Genomic DNA, 18,692 nt, shown 5'->3' with positions numbered 1-18,692 from the left:
CTCTTCCTGGGGTCTGCCTCTTCCTTTGTCAGGACATGCATGTGACTTTCAGAACCAGAGCGGTGCTGAACCTAGACAAGAGGAGAGTTGCCTTTCAACCATCAGGGAAGGGGTCATCTCTCTAGCTCAGTCAGGACTTCTTCTCCCAGGAGGGGAGAAAAAAAGAAGGTCCTAGCTACTTGTAAAATAGCCTTCCCTTTTATTTCAAATCAACCCTCTTCCAAGTTAGTGCCATGAGTTGAGATTGCTGGAATATGGCAGGAGCAGAGACATCCTTATACCTGCTTCCCTTAGTCCCTCCAAGAACAATACCAGCAGCCAGCCAGAGGTGAGGGACAACCTGGCTGTAGGTCAGCCCCCTTCCCAGCGAGCCCAGATTCCTGCTCTGCCATCTCAGCAGTCCCTTGTGCTAAAGACAAATGGGAATGGGGGAATGTTGGGGCCAAAGCAGAATGTCATCCTATGTGAGGTGTCCATGGCCAGCAGTGTTAGTGGTCAGAGCCCAGTCAGGGTCAGGTTAGTGGGGCCTTCTCCAGCAGCCAGGAAAGGAGCTAGAGAGAGGGAGAGATGAGGAGCTGACATAGGCAGGAGACACTCCCATGGACACCCACCCAGCGCAGAGTGCCATAAATCAAGGCCCAGCAGATCACCAAGGTGTCATTAAAGCTTACCTAACAGGAAAGCCCACTCCAGGCTGGAGGGGAGGCTCAGATGGAAGACTGCCACTGCACAAAGCGCTTGGATTCCTAGCACCATAATGGGGAGAAGACATACAATGAGAATCTGTCACATACTGTGGGTCCCTCCCTCAGACCCAGGATCCCAGACCCCGGCGTTCCTCCCTCAGGTCCAAGACCCATTTCTCCTCCCACATTATCCCAGGCCCATCCCTTCCTCAGAGCCAGTATCCCAACCCCAGTCCTTCTCCCTCAGACCCAGAGACCCAGATCCAACCATCCCTCAGACCCAGGAGTTGACACCCCAGCCTTCCTCCGCAGACCAGGGTCTGTACCTGAGGGTTGAAAGGGTCGTCATCATCTGTGTCATCGTAGTCATCACTGGAGTGTGATGTGGGGAGTGGCAGAGAAGCAGGATGGGAACCCATCAGGAGGCTGCCCCATCCCCACCAGTGGCCCTGGGTGCTGCCTCCTGTCCCCTCCCTGGGGACCCTGCCCTCTCTCCCCTGCTGACCTGGGCGGGAAGAGGGCCCAGGCACGGGGCAGGCTGCAAAGGGTGGTGGCCAGGGCCCCCGCAGACAGGAGAGAGAAGAGCATCAGGAACAGCAGGCCCTCCAGGGCATCTTCACACAGGCCTCGGAGTGCCGAGCCATAGTCCTGAGGCAGAGGGTAAGCCTTAGAGTGTGCACATCTGTACTCTGTACATGGGTCCAACCATCCACCTGCCTGGCTGAGTGGTATTGCATGAGTCACTGAGACTCTGTGCCCAAGAGTAGTCTCCTGTCAGAGAGCTTGTTCTGAACATGGAAGGCCATATGTTCACCTTGTGCCTTTGGCTGAGCTGCAGCCCCCCCAGTCCGTTCCTATTTTATCTCATGCCTCTACCCCACATGCAAAGTTGTCTACCATCTCCACTTAGCGCCCAGAGAACTGCTCTCGCAGGATCCCAGGTGGAAGAGCCTCTACACTGCTGCCTCCCACCAGCACCAGCCCTGCCTATCCTTGTTCCAACCAGGTGTTACTGACAGATGAGGATGCTGGCACCCTTTCCTGTAGCTGTGAAATTCGTGTTGCCACACACTGTCAGATGCCCCTTGGGTCCCACAAATCGCTGGCTTACGTAACAATTTAGGATTGGACATGGCACATGATATGCATGCAGAAAAGACTGTCTACTGTGACTGCTGCCCTGGAGGACAGCAGAACCACTGTGACCTCAATGCCCAGTGGCACAGTCAACATGCTGGTTCATTCTGTAGAAACGGACTAAGCCACCTTAGCTCAGCACTGGCAACCTTCAGCACATGGGACCAAGGAGTCCACTTTGGAGGCTTGTGAGCTGGTAGGACAATAAGACGTTAGGACAGTGCCAGCAGAGGCCATCTGAGAAGGGCACAAGGAGCCAGGAAGATGGTTAGTTCTAGACAGAGGCAGGTAGCTGGGTGACATGGAGGACAAGAGTAGAATCATCAAGACTGAGGCCACACGGCTTTTGCTAGGGTTGTCTCTACAGGCTCTTCTAGGACAGTGCTAGGAGCCCTGGCTTTAATCCATGTGCAGGGGGATTCACACAAGGGCTTTTCGAGGAAGACTCTGACCTGATTGTGTTTGAAAGGATCACTAGCTGTCTCTGGATAGATGGAATGAACCGATGGGCATGCAAGAGGCTGTGGTCTTGACAGGAGGGGAGGGGCCAGGGTCTGCAGCCGCAGTGGCTATGTGAGCAGCAGATGCAGTGGGGAAGTGAGGATAGCGAGCTGGAAGGGCAGTCCTGACTTCCTGGTGCAAGCGCTGGGGTGAAGGAAGAGGCTCCTACTGTTGAGTAAGTGAAGTGTGTGGTGAGGAGCCCACCAGGATACTAACCCGTTAGGCTTGCATCAGGCACACACATACTGTGCCCACATATCTTTGCAATAGCCCCATGCAATGCTGCCTTTGATGCTGTGGAAAGAAGCTTAGCCCAGAGTGGACAATCTGCTTTTACAGAGTCACACAGCCTAGAAAGTACAAAGCTGAAGCTGGAATCAAGTCTCTTAGGTTCCAGAGACACCTCCCCCTTGCCTCTCATTTACACAGGGTCTCTTCCTATAGGCCTAGCTGGCCTGGGACTCATTTTGTAGACCAGGCTGGTCTAAAACTCCCAGAGATCCACCTGTCTTTGCATCTGCCTCTGGAAGGGCTGGGATGAAACGTGTGCACCACCACACCCAGTCCGTTCTTTCTTAGCCTAGTGTCTCGTCCCTATTTTATTTATGTGTATATTTGTGTCTATGTGTGTTTCTGTGTGTGTGTGTGTGTGTGTGTGTGTATGTATGTATGTATGTACATGTATAAGGGTTGTGGTATGCCTGCGCATGTGGGGTGGGAACAAAGATTAAAGTTCAAATACATTTTGGGTTTTGTTTTATTTATCCAAACAGTTTCTCTGTATAGCCTTGGCTGTCCTAGAACTCATCCTATAGACCAGGCTGGCCTCAAACTCAGGGATCTGCCTGGTTCTGCCTCCCCAATGCTGGGAGTAAAGGTATACTGAGCCACTGTCAGCAATGTTTTGTTTGTTTTTTAAGTAGGCTTTCTCTCTGGGACCTGGTGTGCACTAACTGGGCTAGGCTGAGTGGCCAGCAGGTCCCAGCTATCCACCTGTCTCTGCCTCCTCAGTGCTGAGCACCATATGCCCTGCTTTTTATATGGTTTCTGGGGATCAAACTCAGGTCCTCATGATTGTGTGGTGAGTACTTTATAGATGGAGCAAAGTCCTCAGTCCTGTCCCTAATTTTAATATGTGGTGGAAAAGGTCTAGATGGAGAACCAAGGCCCAGGGTCACATGATTTCTCAATAGTTGCACAGACTGACCCCTCATCTCTCCCTTCACAGTCATCTTGGATCCAGAATTAAAAGCTCAGCATCTGAATGATACATAAAAGAGGATTGGGGCCCAGCTTGCCATTGTATAAAAAAAAACAAGGACCCCTACCTGGCTCTTCTCAGATACCTGTTCAATGACCCTTCACTGACTTTTTGGTACCTGCCCTCTGAGGCAGGATACCACATTAATCTCAGACTTTGCATATCCAGCAATAATGAATTGGAGCAAGGACCTCCAGGTGTTACTTAGGTCTCCTTGTAGAGAGGAGTTTGTTTGCTGAGTCTGTATCCTAATCCTAAGGTAGACCAGATGACCAGAGGTGGTGAAGAAGCATATGTTCTCCAGGTCTGATCTGTAGTGAGCCCTTGGATGGCAGATGGGTAAAAATGTTTCAAAAACAGAAGGGGACAGACTGGCCATGCTTCAAACCAGAAGCAGCTCAGTGCCTTCCATGATGTCCTGGCCTTCTGGGAAAATCACTCAACTGCCTTCTCCCAGCCTCTGGGTTTGCAGAATATGTAATAATATTCCCTGCTGGGTCTGAAAAAAATTGTCAGCTAGTGGGGAGGCTGAGACCAGAAGATTAGGAGTTCAAGGTCTGTCTGGGCAACTTAATGAGACTCTGCCTCAAAATGAAAAATACTTTTTAAAAAGACTGGAGGTTGCAGACATAGCTCAGTTGGTAGAGTGCTTCCTTAAAATACATGAAGCCTTGGGTTCCATACCCAGTACTTCATATAGGTGTGCCATCACACACCTGTAATCTCAGCATTCAGGAGGGAGGTGTGCACAAAAGGATCAGAACTCAGGGCCATCCTCTGCTATGCAGCTAATTGGAAATAAGCCTGGGCTACATGAAACCCTAGACACACACACATGTGCGCATGCGTGTGCACACACACATACACACACCAATGGTAGTGTGCTCATCTAATAGGCTAAAGTATCAGAATTCAATCCACCAGTACTATAAAAGAAAAAAGCCATCCTGGTCTGTTTATGGGGGTCAGTGACCAGTGACCCCATAGAGTCAGCATCAGGGCAAAAGCTGTGTGCATGGACAGTATCAGTGTGGGAGACTGTAACCAAGGAAAGCAGTTAGGTCTCTATTAGATCAACTCTTGGTTGTAAAGATGTTGTAAAGGTGAGAGTCTTTGTGATGCTCATAATTGTTCCCCCAAAGGTGTAAAGGTAGGGAAACTGAGACTCGGAGATGCTGACCTGCTCTTGAGGCCACACAGCTCACAGCTGAGCCTACAATGGGGCTTGAACAGACTGCTACCCTTTCCCCTGCCCCTTTCACATCTAGAGATCCGTGGACTAGCATTCAACCCAGGAAATTCGGAGCCTGCTCAGGCTCTCATTCCAGGGCTTAAGAGGCTGAACAGCTTTCATGGAGTAGGGGAGAAGGTAGAAGCTGAAAAACTCAGGAGGACAGGAGAGCGAGAGAAGGGGAGAATAAGAGAGAGAAGCAGAGGGGAGGGCAAGGGAGACAGAGAGGGACAGGGGAAGAGAGAGGAGAGGAAGGAGAGAGAAAAAGACAGAGGGCAGGCAAGCAAGCACACAGGAGTGTACCTTGTGCAGACTGCGGCAATGCAACAGTGCCACCAGCTGGTGGAAGCTTCCCTCTGTCACATTCAGCATCTCTTCCAAAGATAACAAGGGCTTCTGTTGTGGGAGGGAACAGGTACACAGTCAGCTACCCAGCAATGTTCTGCCCTCAACTCATGAGCCCCACTTCTTAAAGGGACCAGACACTCCCTTTTACATAGGTTCAGCAGCACTCTCAATCCTCCCTCACCTCCACTTCCTCCCCAGCTACAAGAGACCAGTCTACTTCTGTTGCCTCAATCCCTTCCTGGAAGCTCTGGTCCAGAGAGCTGCTTAGCTCTATTGCCCTGCCCCTTTCCATAGGCTCTTCACACAACATGAAATCATGCCTACTTAGAGAAGGGCCAGCTCCACAAGTCTATCTGACCCAGTCAACCTGCCCCTCCACATGAAACGGGCCAGCATCCCACAGGTTCACCAGGCTCAGCCCCCCCTACTCTCCCACCCCCACCTACTGGTGCAGTCCATTGACCTAACCTGTGCTGCAGGGAACTGAGGGACAGCTTCCCGCTCCAGGCCCTGCAGCTGGGAGTGGATGCTGGCTAGAGCTCGTTGGGACAGAGTCAGCCTCTGCAGGGAGATAAGAGAGAGGAGGACTCAGGTCAGGGTATCCACCATGTCATCTATCCACTAGAATACACAACTCAGGACCTTAGCCCCCTCCACCTCCCAGAAGGGCAGCCCAGCATATGCCCTTGGGGCTCCACATTAGCCATCTCCTCATTTCCCATTTCTTTGCCCACAGTCCTAACCTGTTGGAAGGGGTTGGAGACCGCCTGGTTGCACAGGAAATAATAGTTGAGGATGTCTGAAGTGGAGGGAGAGAAAGGAGCAGGCTATGAGCCTGGGCCTAGACTCTCCCTGGGCAAATCTGGAGGGCCATAGTCCAGTGGCCATTCCCCAGTTTGGAACTTTCTTGGGGTATCAAAGACCTGCTAGTCACTCTCCTATCCTTTCCTTCTCCTCCCATTCTCCCTTCTCTTCCCCTCCCTCTTCCTCTCCCTTCATTGCTTCCTTCCCTCCCCTTTACTCCCCCGTTCTGTTCCCTCCCCTTCCCCCCTTTCCTTCCATTTCCTTCCCTACTTTTCTTCTTCCTTCCTAATTTGTTGTTCAGTTTGTTGCTGTTATTTTGAGACAGTCACGTAGCACAAACCAGCCTTGAACTTGCTATGTAACTGAGGATCATCTTGAGCTTCTGATCTTTCTTCCTTCACATCATGAGTGCTGAGATTTTAGGCACAAGCCACTATACCAAATTTAATGTGTTGCTGGGAATCAAATTTACAGATTTGGGCATGCAAGGCAATACCAACTGAGCAGCAACATCTCCAATTCCATTCTGTCTTTGTTTTTGTTTTAGAACAGAGTGCGACAAGGTCTACATAGCCTAGGCTATTCTTGAACTCATGCCTCAGCCTCCTAATTGCTGGGATTATAGTTGGGCAATATCACACCACATATTTCCATCCCTTCTACTTCACCTGCACCTGGAATTCAACTGACCTAATTATGCTTCCTTGTTCTCCCATAATCAATCAAATTCTCCTATCACTGAGGCCCATGGCCCACTCCCCAACCCCCACCACTCACATTTTGATCCTTCCCTTTTACCATCCTTCCAGGATTGCTAGATGATTCTACACTCTACCCTACAACGGACTGGGCACTAGGGGGGTGGCAGGGAGTGCTGAGGACCGCAGGGATTTATGGGAATCACCTGAGCTGAGCCCTGTCTCCTCCTCGGTCAGGTTCAGCACATAGGTGTCTGGGTTGGAGCAGAAGTCACTGAGGCCCTGATGAAGAAAATAGGAAGGGATAAGACCAGATGTCCAATTTCATATTTTCATAGAACTCAAAGGTCCAGGATCCAACCCTGCTCCCTCAGATCCAGGGGTCTAGACCCTAGCTTTTTTCAGACTGAGGAGTCTAGTCTAGGCCCCAGCTTCTGCCCTCTCAGGACCCAGCAAATAAGTTTGAAACCTCAGAACTGTGATCAAGTCCACCAAGCCTTAGGATTAATGGCAATAATTAGGTCACACCCACCCCAGGATTCAGAACACCCCAATCCAGAGCCCCATACTTACCACAGCTGTGGCCGCCTCTAGGCCCATAGAACCCCAGCTCAGGACAAGCACCAGGAGACTCATGGCGGTCATCCTAGAGGGGGAGGTGATTGGACTCAGATCTCTTAATCAGCCTTGCCTCTTTCTATACCCTACATCCAATCACAGCCCTCCCCAGTACCCACCAACCTCTATAGCCTAGAGGATTAGCATCAGAGGCATGGGAGTAAAGGGTGGGGTAAGGCCCAGACTGACGTCAAACAGAACATCTGTTCAGTTGGAACAAGAGAGGAGAAGGTCTTGGCTGGCAGGTCAGCAGCCACTATCCCAGCTGTTCCTGGACCCTAGGGGGCAGCTGTCCACCCATCGGCTGAATTTGCTGGGATTTCATTGCACAGGGTCCTGGAGGTTCTAAGCTAGTTTCAGGCCCATCTACAGCCCATTTTATTTAGCTATCCTCTCTCCACTCCCTCCACCTCCAAGCTGTAAGGTGTGGAAAGTGTTTCAGAGTTGATTTCTGAAACTCAGAGCTTGGTTTATTTAAGTCTTGGCCTATGTCCAGGGTTGTGAGGGGTAGAAGAATTCTGGGTTCTGGAGTAGTGGGGAAGGTTAACAGCTGTGGTAAACTGGAAGACCTGGCCCCCAGTCATATACTTGCTCAGCACAGTGTGTTCTATGAGTCTCCACGCCTTGATGAGATCCTAGATGCAGTACTTGGACTTGTCTCCCAGGGAGAGTTCACAGACAGTGGGTCGCAAGGGAGGAGAAGGAGGATGAACTCTTCCAGTGAAGGGTAGGCTGGATTTGAGCCCCACCACAGTACTTCTTGCTGTGTGGTCCTGACCTAGCCACATGGGCTTTCAACCACCTCCCACTGTTAAATAGAGGTCAGTGCCTACATCCCTGGGTAGCTGAGTGTGAGAGTCCCATGAAGTCCTAAGAGTGATATCTGGTACACGGAGAACTATTCAATAAGTGCATGGGTCCTATGTGTCCCCACATTACCACAAGTCCCTCACCTGCCATAAGAGGACCTGGTGGCACTTCCTCCATGAGTTTGTTGTGGTGACCAAGAGAGAAAGCATCTGTGGCATGTCAGCAATCACCTGATCACACCCCCTCCCCCATTTACAGCAAACACAGCCTTTGTCTTTCCTAAGACTCTAGCAAATGCTGCATGCTGGAAACCCGCCTTGTTTTCTCCCCTGTGCAATATACTCCACTCACACAACCACCAGCCACTTGCTCTGCTTCGCCAGGCCCAAGAGGGTGAAGAGGCAAACCAGCAGCACCAAGAGCAGCAGGAGGACATAGGCCAGCCACCTATAGGAAGAAGGGACAAGGAAGTGGGCCTCTGGAGGCCAGCAGGACCTCAGATTCACGCTAACCCAACCCGATTCTGCAGCCTCTCTGCTGCCCAGTTCATTGGTGAAATGGTACATGGGCTCACAAGACTCTGGAGCACCTGAAACCTACCCTGAATGGTTCACTCAGAAGTTCTGTGTTTGTGGACACATGCATTGGCCTCTCTAAATAAATCCTTGAGCCAGTACTGTAGGTTGTCAGTCACCTAGGACCTTATTGCACACTTAAGAGGTATGATGTCTCGGTCTTAATTACTCATTTAGCCATGTAACCTATTTGCCTCAGTTTCCCTACCAGAAACATGAGTGGCATATCAGGATCAAATTCAAAATCCGTTGCCAGGTGAAGGAATGGATACATGTAAAGGTCCTAGGAGAATGGGCTTGTGAGTGAAGTTCGTGTTAGCTAAATCATCATCCGGAGAGCTGTGAACGCGACATAATATGTAAGTCAGTAAGTAATGCATCAGGACTGTAGAGGAAGACACATAGAAGGCCCAAACTCTGCACTTGGCACACTGTGAGTGCTCCATAAAGTCACCACAGAGTTGTGGTTTGCACTCCCCGAGATCTTGTCCCTGGCCATACCTCCGCACTCACCTCTGTGGCCCCAGTGTATTTATTGAGGGCCTCTCTTTTACCAGACACTTTTCCAGAGCATCTGCGGAGCATCATTGTCACAGGCCCCTCTACCTCCCCGACCATGACACAGAATCTGTGGCCCTTGGATCTAGACCTGCCTGCCTCCCACTGCCTCATCTCCAGCATGTATCCCCTGCTGCGATTGTTTCAGCCCCGGTGTGCTTGTACCAAGCAGCATGGCCTCCTGCTTGGGAACAGAAGGCTCAGGAGCGTCTGCTAAACGCAAGAAGAAGTGAAATAACTGTGTGGCTATAAAGCCTGGTCCTGCTGGCTGTTGAGATGGATGGTTGACTCAGAGCGCTTCACAGCTTGCCCTCCCCTCCCCCCAATGTCACCTTTCAGTATGGCCCTTCTAAACACTTTCACATAAACTGCCCTGCCTGTCCCCAGACAAGCCCCTTCCTATTTTATATGCTCCAAAGCTCTCTTTCACCCACCTTACAGAAAACCTGCTTTCTAAAAATATCTATGAATGCTTTACCTACATGTATGTACATCTACCAAATGCAGGTCTGGTGTCTGCAGAGGTCAGAAAGAGTGTTGGATCCCATGGAATTGGAGTTACAGATAGTTGTAAGCTACCATGAGGGCAGGGAATTGAACCTGGGTCTTCTATACAAGCAGCATGTGCCCTTAAGCCGCTAATGCATCTCTCTAGTCCCTCTCTTCTCACTGCTTTTAATGCTTCGGTGAATGCAGAGCCTCACACATGCTAAGTAGGCAACTCTACCAGAGTCAAGTTCCCCAGCCCCTCAGTAGTAGATTCTAAGTAAGTCTCTACCAGAGCCACAAACCCAGCCCATCCATCACTGGGGGATTCTAGGCAGGCGCTCCACCACTGACCATTACTCCCCAGTTCCTCACCGGTGAATTCCAGGTGCTCTACCTTTGAGCCACATCCCCTTCACTGGGAGATTCCAGGCAGGTGCTCTACCACTGAGTCATACCTGCAGTCCCTCACTGGGGGATTCTAGGCAGAAGTTTTACTTTTAAGTCACACTGTCAGTCCCTTAGAAGTCAATTCTAGGCAAATATTCTTCCATTATCCAGATCCTCAGCCTTCCTTTTCCTCTTTGAGACAATGCCTCACTGAGTTATTCAGACTAACCTTGAAATTACTCAGTAGGCCAAGCAGGCCTTGAGTTTTCAACCCTTTTACCTCAGCCTCCAGAGTAGTTGAGATTACAGGCCTATACCACCAGGTCTGGATTTGTGAGCCTGTTTTATATTGATCTCCCTGCTAAAGAATCCCTTCTGGGTGGGATTTCCTGTCTCATCCCCCACTGCTTGGCATACCTGTACTTTACTGGCACAGTTCCATCTGTCATAATGTATCTTTGTTTCAGACACTCAAAGTTATTAACTCTCCACAAGGCATTTTGAGCTACGCATGACAGGATTGACTTTAAGGTGGGAAAACCAAGGCCAAAGAAACTTGTGTAAGTGTGCACAAATACAGAGTGGTCTCCTGAAGCTAAGGTTCCTAACCACATGTGCTGTCTCTCACCAGATGCTAAGTAGTTATACAGTGAACACAATGGCCTCCCAAATAATCTGGTAGGTAGGTTTGCTACTGGGTTAGTGCAAGAGAAACTGTGTAACATGATTGATTTGCTGAACGAATGAGTCAGGAATGGCCGAGTGAGTGAGAGAATGAGAGAGGAGACCATGGAGGGGGTATGTAAATATGAGGAGTGGCCCCCAATCTCTGGATTCAACCTCACAGCTCAGTTTGTCAGCCTAGTCTTATATTCACAACTGGGCAATTCTCCACCGTGGGGCTGGCCTGGAGGATGCTGACCGGCATCTCTGCTTCTACCAGGTGACAGTAGCTTTGCTTCCCCAGTGGGGCAAATAAAACTGTCTCCAGATACTGTCCCACATCCCCCCAGGGACTAGTATGAGACTACAATGCTTAAAAAAAAAAAAAAAAAAAAAAAAACAGAAATGTCCTTTTCCCACCTGTACTCCTCCACAAAAGTCACATCTTCAGCCACCTGCACGGGGCTGAGGGACACTCCTTGCCAGAAGGCCAGTCCCTGAAGGTGCTGAGCCACAGCCTCAGCCTGCCTCCTGGCTCCCCGGGTGGCAGCCACCAGCTCCACACGTTCTGATAGTACTTCCTCCAGGGTGGTCAGCTCAGTCCTCACCGCCTCACCCAGCCTCTCCACTGTTTCCAGCACCTGGGGAGATGACATGGTCTCAGATCTGGGACTGCCTTTTCCAAAGCCTAGGGTTGGGGCTGATGGATGGGGTCTCAGGGGTGAAGCAGGTATGAGGAATGTCAGTTGCCTGAGATCTGGAGTTCTGGGGCATCTGGAGACTGGGGAAAAGGTGAGTCAAGGTGGGGCTCCCAGGTCCTGCCATCTGCTCTAGTTTAGTCAGGAGCTTGAGTCCAAGGTAAAGATTCTAACCCCAGCACTGAAATTAAGTCAAAATGGAAGGATGAGTCTTAAGTCTGAAGTCTGCATCAGTCCTTTTGAGTCTGGGATCTTAAATCTGAGTCCTTGGCTCTATACAAGTAGGCACTGAAATATAACACATGCACACATGCATCTCAGTCCCAAGCTCTGGAATCCTGGGGTATAAGATCTGACAGTGGGGGTCCCTGAGCTTGTATTTGGTTCAAGAATAGGGTCTGTAGTTTTACATCTGGCCTGAAGACAGGGACCAGTGTCCTTGGTGTTTTGTCTCTGGCTTGGTCATAAACAGAAATCCAGGCCTGGGCCTGGATATGAGTCTTCAGCCTGTCTGAATCTTCTAGATCCAGCTCCAGGTTGCAGGGTTGGGGCTGAACATATGGTCTAATGTCAGCAGGTCTGAGTTTACAGTTCTGTATCTGGGGATCAGGTTTCTGGTCTGGGATCTGCTTTGATCTTGGTTTCTTTTGTTCCTCAGTGGGGGACCACATTCCCATGTGGAGATCAATTGAGGTATGAGTTTGCAGTCTGGCTCTTTGCTGCCCCTCTCACCAAGTCATCAATGGTGCTGAGTGTGTGGTTGGCATGCAGCAGTGCTGAGCTGAGCTGGGACACCCCATCGCTGGTCTCGCTGTTGCCATAGAAACCAATGCCAATGCCCGCACTGAGAGAAAGAAGAAGAAATACCAAACAGTCTCAGAATATGGAGGGCAGGATCACATCTCCACACTTACTCGGACTCCCCTTTGCTTCATTTGCCTATCCAATCTCTGCATCCACCCTATTGGTTCATCTTCCGTGGGAAAAAGAACAGCCCAAGGTTGGCCTCCACCAGTTGCCAAGGTAACCTGAAGACCTCACTCCCCCAAGCTGGAAAGACGTCATTGTGATGCTAATGGTGGGTGGAGTGGTGGAAAAGAAGGAGTCCCCAGATTTAACTCGCACCTCCCCAGAATGGAACCCTGGTTTTTGCCTATCCCTGGGTAAAAGGTTATCAACTCCTAATTACGATCAGCTCACGACCAGCTCCTACATCCTTTGTCAAAACACCCCACAATTCACAGCCTTGTCTTAGGAGTCATTAGGCACCAACACCTGTCTCTTCCTAGCCCTTCTTAGTCTTCTTTGCCCCTGCCTCCTAAAGGTTCCTAGGAGCACGAGGTCGCTAGCCCCTATTCTTTTGTAAAAGACCTTGTGCCCGGAGCTCTCAGCCTTCCCCTGTGCTGCCCAGGGATCCAGGCATCTGGCCAGCTGGAAGAGGAGTAAGAGAATGTGGGAGGGAGGGCTGAAGGCCAGGCCAGGAGCTGGGCCCCTGTCCCTGCCCAGCCAACACACAGACTTCTATTGTGGGGTTTGAATATGGGGACCCACTTTTCTCCCTGAGCCTGTGCCTCACACTGGAGGGGGCGAGAGCCTGATGCTCTCTCAGTTCCCAGCCTTGGGCTACACAGGCCCCCATCCCATCCCTTGGATAGGAGCCTACTGGCCCTGCCCCATTGTTCAGAACCCTACAAAGCTCCTCTTGTTCCCAGGCTCTGAGGGGGCTGGGGTTGTGACTCTCCCCCACTGGGCCTTTGTCAGCCTCCCTCATCCACCCCCATTCTGGAGATCCTGATGAGAAAATATCTTGGACAGGGGGTGCCCAGCCCCCATATATTCCCAAACACACATTCTCTTCTTCCTACAATGAGGAAGAGTGGACCAGAGCCCAGATTGGAGTGACTACTCCAGGCCACACCCCCAGATGGCTGGAGGGGGACACCAGGGCTCCTGCTAACTGTGCATGAGGTCCCCAGCAGGTCTCAGTCCCCTCAAGTCCTGAATACTCTCATATGTGACATAAGTCAACTAATCATGACCTAGGAGGGGCTGGTCTCAGAGCAAACAATCTTGGTGTCAAGTTCACTAAAGCTCCTGTGGAGTTCCTGTTGAGGGTCCTGAGGAGGGTGGGAGGAGGAGAGGGTTGTTTTTCCACGAGTCTAAATCTCCACTTGCCTCTTAAACCATATGGGCTTGAAAAGTCATTTTCTCTCCCTCCCTGATTTTCCCTCCATTAGAGCCAGGTGTGGCCATCTTGAGCACAGCTCTTAGGAGAAAGACTCAGACCCAGCTTGGGTGTGGGCTGAGCAGGTGCTGCTGCTGCCCTGTAAGGCCTGCTGTTTCCTTGACTGAAGCTCTGGCTGAAGTCACAGAGTGCTCGGGCTGGCATGTCCCGTGTCTGGCACATGGCAGTTATGCTCAGTTGTTGAATGAATGAGCTCAGTGAATGAATAACCCTTTGATCAGTGCTGACACTGAGGACATCCCCTAGGACCCAGGTGCTGTGCACTCTCTAGGCTTAGTGTGACTAACAAGAGTATGGGTAGTACTGCAAAACTCACTTTATAGATGTGGACGCTGAGGTCTAGAGAAAGCATCTCACTCCCCTACGTAGCACAACCACTGAAAACCCCAAACCTATCCCAGGCTTTCAGTTCTACTCCCAGGCTGGCTGCTTCATCCTCGTTAAGCCTCTAGCCCTCCACTCACCAAACAGACAGGTACTCTGAGCCAACTCTGGGCCCATACCCCATGGTAGCTTAAACAAGACTGATAGCAAGTGTAGGGAGCTTTATCCCCACTCCCCACCCATCCTGGGGCCCCATTACCAGCCCACGAGAAGGGCAGCGATGCAGCTCCAGGTAACACAGCCTCCTCCGGGTGGGGGACTCTTGGCCCCAGGGGGTTCTGGGGGCCTGCAGCAGCAGAAGCGGATGAGGTAGACAGCGATGAAGATGAGGCTCAGGCCCAAACCCAGCCCAGCCAAGGCTGCCACCAGCAGCAAAGCCTGAGGAGGAAGTGATGAGAAGCCTCAGAGAGCACTATCTTGTCCCAGACAAAAAATTCTTCCTCAGTTGGGGGGCTCAAGGGCACGAAGCCCAGCCCCTGAGGGCACCCAGGTTGAGGAAAAGTTGAGATGCCTATTCTCTCTCTTATTAGCAACTGAGGCCCATCCAGAATTTAGGACTAGGTTGCTGGAGGCAGCATCCAAGTAAGGAGCCTAGGTTTTGGGTTCTGACCCTGTTCGTTCTTCCCAGGTTTTGAGGTTGTATGGCCTCGAAAGAGGCCTCATCTCTCTGAGTCTCGGTTTCCTCTTCACTGCAATAAGGCAATCGGAGTGCAGCATGTCTCAAGAACTTCCCGAGGTTCCCTCTGAACTGTATGGAATGAAGGCGCAGGAAGGCTTTCATTTCCATACTTCAGGGGAGCAGGAGAGACAGCCTTCTTTACCCCATCTCCCTCCTGCTGCTGAGCTCACACACCCACTGCAGTTGAGTCTATCACCCCAGGGCTGGGGATGGGGACAGGGTGCTGTGACAGCTTGTATGTGTGTGCTGTGATACATACACACAAGGCTCAGAGATGGAGATAGGGAAGGAAGACAGATCAAGCAATAGAGAGGAATAGGCAGACAGAAGAGGCAGGCAAGGAAAGAGACAAAGGCAAGAAGAAAGAGGAATATAGAGACAAGACATATAAAATTCCAGAGGGATCAAGCAGAGATAGGGAGAGAGGGAAGAGAAAGAGAGACAGACACAGAGAGATGACGAGACACACAGAGAAAGAACTATAGAAAATAGGAGACTGACAGGGTAGTATGTAGTGAGACCCAAAGGCGGGAGGTAGGAAAGGCAGGCAGAAAGGGTGTTCATAGCTGGGAACACCTTGCAGAACAGCATAGCTCTGAGCTAGGAAAGGCAGTTCATCCCTATAACCCCAGCACTCTGGAGCTGAGGCAGGAAGGTTGTCACAGCTTTAGGACAGTCCAAGTTACATAAACTCTAGCCAGCCTGGACTACAGAGTGAGGCACTGTCTCAAATAAATTATAGAACTGTGGGCTCTTCATGTGATAGGGGCTTTCAGGAGACCTGTGTCACCTGTCTTCTCAGAGGCCCAGAGCTGGACAAGGTTGCTGGAGCTGCACTGCAGGATATGGGCAGGATGAGATCTGGAATCACAGCCCTGCGTTCCCAGGGACTGTTGTCCCTAAACCGTAGCATATCTGCCTGCCCTTCACCTCACCTGTGTGAGTGACAAGTGTTAGCAGTGTTTATGTGGCTGCGAATTTGCCTTCCACCAGGTGAGGGCATATGGGCTGTGAGTATAAGGTGTTTGTGTAGATCATGCTGCATGTTTGTGTGCAAGGGAACACTTGTGGGCACTGATGTTTTCTGAACACGGCTTCTTCAATCAGTGAGTGGTGTTGGTGGACTGTGGAGTGGATGTGCGTGTGACTTTGGTTGAGTTTGTGAGTTTGTGTGTGGGGGTAGACTGGGGTGTAGACGTGTCACGTGTGTGGTGTTTGTGTGTGCCCATGTGTGTGATGGTGTACACATGAGTGTGCTGTGTATATGTGCCTTGGCATGTGATCCTGAAGGTCCTGTCCCAGAGTCCCTTGTAGTGTCTTTTTGTGTTCACAGTGGTCATTTTCATGAGGAAGAATGTCCAGGGGATGGGACTGTATGTGCCCTAGCTTTGACTCCGGCTGCCAAAGATCAGGTTGAGTGAACTGTTCCGAGTGTCTGTGGTGGTGCTGGGGGCCCACGGGGGATTCCTCGTGGCTGAGGCACTCTCCAGAGCCATAAGCCCTGTGAGTCTGGCTGGGAGTAGGTGGACCCACCGTCTGGAGGCTGTGATTGTGTAAGTGGCTGTGGGCGAGGGGATGGCGGTCCCCGTTTGGAGGGGAGAGGGGGCGGGTGGAGTAGGCAGGGAGGAGCCGCTCAGGCTGTGCCAGCCATGACCCAAATAGCAAGCACACAGCACACGTTCCCCCTTGCTGCTTTTCTGGGAACACCCCCTCCCTCGAAGCTCTCCCAACCCTGTGCCCCTTTCCCAGAAGCCACCCTGAACAGCCGCAGAGATTCAGATTGGGGGGAGGGCAGGGCTGACTCCCAGTCCCCCTCTCCAGGCCCCCCAGCTCAGCCAAGCTTTTCTCATTAATCTCAAAGTCAAGGACTTGAATTAAACTGGGTCAGGGGACATTCAACCCCCCACCCAGAGCTGCAGCGGGGCCCCCTTCCCTGGAGACCCAGCTTCTGTGAGGTTCCACTACCAGCCTCACCCTCCTGGGACCCAGGCCTGTTCAGTAGCCCCCAAACTAACCTCATCTCCACCCGATCCTCTCTGGCGCCCTGACAGCCCCTTCCGTCCTGGGACAGGCCAAAAGCACCCTGAATCCTCATCTCACCTCACCTCATTCCTTAGCCCTGGCCCTAAAATCTCTCTTCCCTATTTGAGGATATCAATCCCTGGTCCCAGACCTTAGCTGCCTTCCCAGACTTCCCGCTCTGTCCTCTCTCTTAGGTATCCCCTTTTCTGGAACATATTTACTAGCTGGGATTCTGTAGGGGCGGGGTCCTTCTCATCTAGGACCTCAAGAGCGGACCTTTCCTTAGATGACCCTGAAGACTGGCTTCCAAGGCAGGTCTCAGGAGCCCAAATGCTGGGGCCTCATCTCAGCCCATTTAGGACTCTTGGGGAGGGGTCTAGGCTCTTGGCTTTCTCTTATTTAGGAAGAGAGGGGTCTGCATTCACAGCTCACGTCCGAGGGGGGACCTCAAGGTATGAGCTCTCTACCTCTAATCATGCTCTTGTACCTCCAAAAGCAGGCTAGGTCCCCGACCCTCAAGATGCAGGAACTGTGACCTAGACTCCTGTTCCCGGGGTACCTTGTCCCTGTTTGCCATCCCACCTGCTGGTACTCTTGGTCGCGGGGCGCAAAACCGCTGGGCACCGGTCGGAGCTGGAAGTCAGCGCGGGGCAGCTGGTGGAGGAGATGCACCCAGGCAGAGGGTCGGTAGCCCGGGGGTGCCCCCATGGCCCCGGGGAGGGGCAGCTGGGCGGACCGGGCCGGGAGCCTCGGTGCTGTGCGGGGCGCGGGCGGAGCGGGGTTTGCGGGGCTCCGGGGAGCAAGAGCCCGGAGGGCGGGGGGTGGAGATTGGGGAGGGGGAGGTGCGGCGAGCGCCTCGGTGCTGCCTCTGGCGGCCACCGGAGGCAATGCGGTGTGAGCAGTGGGCCCAGTTGCTCCGCCCTCTCCCGGGCTCTCACCTGCTGCCTGAGCAGGTGCAGGGTCTTTGCTCAAGTCAGTGGTATCCAGGGGCTGGGCTGTGCTGAGCACAAAATCGGTTAGCCTGCCTTTTTCCCGTACGTGCAAGAAGCAGGATACTGTGATTTCTCTTTGAAGCACACAAGCTCTTTATCCTTATGTAAAACCTTCACCTTGGTGTAAAGGTCATTAGTATTTGAGCAGCATTTTGTAGATAATATCCAGGCGCGCCAATGAAAATCCCTCACTTTTATCTAAGAGTCTTCTCTGTTGTAATGAACGCTTCTGCTTGGATAAAAGTCCCAGCCCCCCCCCCCCCCCCACACACACACACTTTGTCCTAAGCTGTATATGGACAGGAACATTCCTGTGTGGACAGATCCTTTATAGAATGTGTTTAAAGACCTGCACATGCTGTAAGGACTAACCAACAACTTATAAGAGGACACACCCCCCTCGCCACCCGCTTTGTGTAAGGGCTCCTGTTATCCACATAGGAACTCATCCCATCTGCATGAGGTGGCTTCCCAGGTCTTTGAGATGTCCTTCAAACTGCTTCGGTCTATAACATCCTCACCCCTCGCCATTCACCTTAAAGTTTTCGAGGTATCTTCTAGAAAAAAACACTTGTTTGGGATCTCATAGGAAGCCACTAAAATCACACAGATAGATGATGAAGGGTATATAGAGACCCTGGCAGGGGTCCTGACCACTGTGATATCATCACCCCGGCCTTCACTGTGTGAACTAGAACTAACATTCCCAGGATGCTGCTCAGGGGTCCCTCTTGGTGTGGAAAAAGGAATAGTCTTTAGTCTTTGCCCCTGAAATACCCAGTAATGGAGAGAGTAAAAGGTAATCCATCCATCTCAACTTTGGTCCAGGTTGGTAGGAAAGGGCTAGCAAAAGGAGAGAGAGAGAGAGAGAGAGAGAGAGAGAGAGAGAGAGAGAGAGAGAGAGAG

General features: G+C 51.6%; 1 protein-coding gene across 3 annotated transcripts; it reads right to left on the bottom strand.

Moving 5' to 3' along the window:
• Positions 1–428: 428 nt before the first annotated feature.
• Positions 429–17,502, bottom strand: Ttyh1 (tweety family member 1). 3 transcript variants are annotated; one of them, XM_038340170.1, is made up of 14 exons: positions 17,377–17,502; positions 14,293–14,471; positions 12,197–12,308; positions 11,187–11,407; positions 8,446–8,541; positions 7,240–7,312; positions 6,873–6,948; positions 5,908–5,963; positions 5,633–5,725; positions 5,120–5,212; positions 1,192–1,334; positions 1,013–1,058; positions 672–746; positions 429–551 (listed from the first exon to the last, which is right to left on the bottom strand). In XM_038340170.1, exons 1-13 carry the CDS (start codon positions 17,500–17,502, stop codon positions 708–710), a joined length of 1,353 nt encoding a protein of 450 aa, XP_038196098.1. In that variant the 3' UTR covers positions 429–551; positions 672–707. The 3 variants fall into 3 exon arrangements, with proteins under 3 accessions (XP_038196098.1, XP_038196097.1, XP_038196099.1); XM_038340169.1 differs by lacking the exon at positions 1,013–1,058; XM_038340171.1 differs by lacking the exons at positions 429–551; positions 1,013–1,058 and adding an exon at positions 552–575 and having other exon boundaries at positions 689–746.
• Between the last annotated feature and the right edge of the window lie 1,190 nt (positions 17,503–18,692).

The sequence above is a fragment of the Arvicola amphibius genome, chromosome 8, assembly GCF_903992535.2.
Source record: "Arvicola amphibius chromosome 8, mArvAmp1.2, whole genome shotgun sequence".
NCBI classification, from domain to species: Eukaryota; Metazoa; Chordata; class Mammalia; order Rodentia; family Cricetidae; genus Arvicola; species Arvicola amphibius.
The sequence above is the reverse complement of the archived record's forward strand: the minus strand, read 5'-3'. Positions and strand labels throughout refer to the sequence as shown.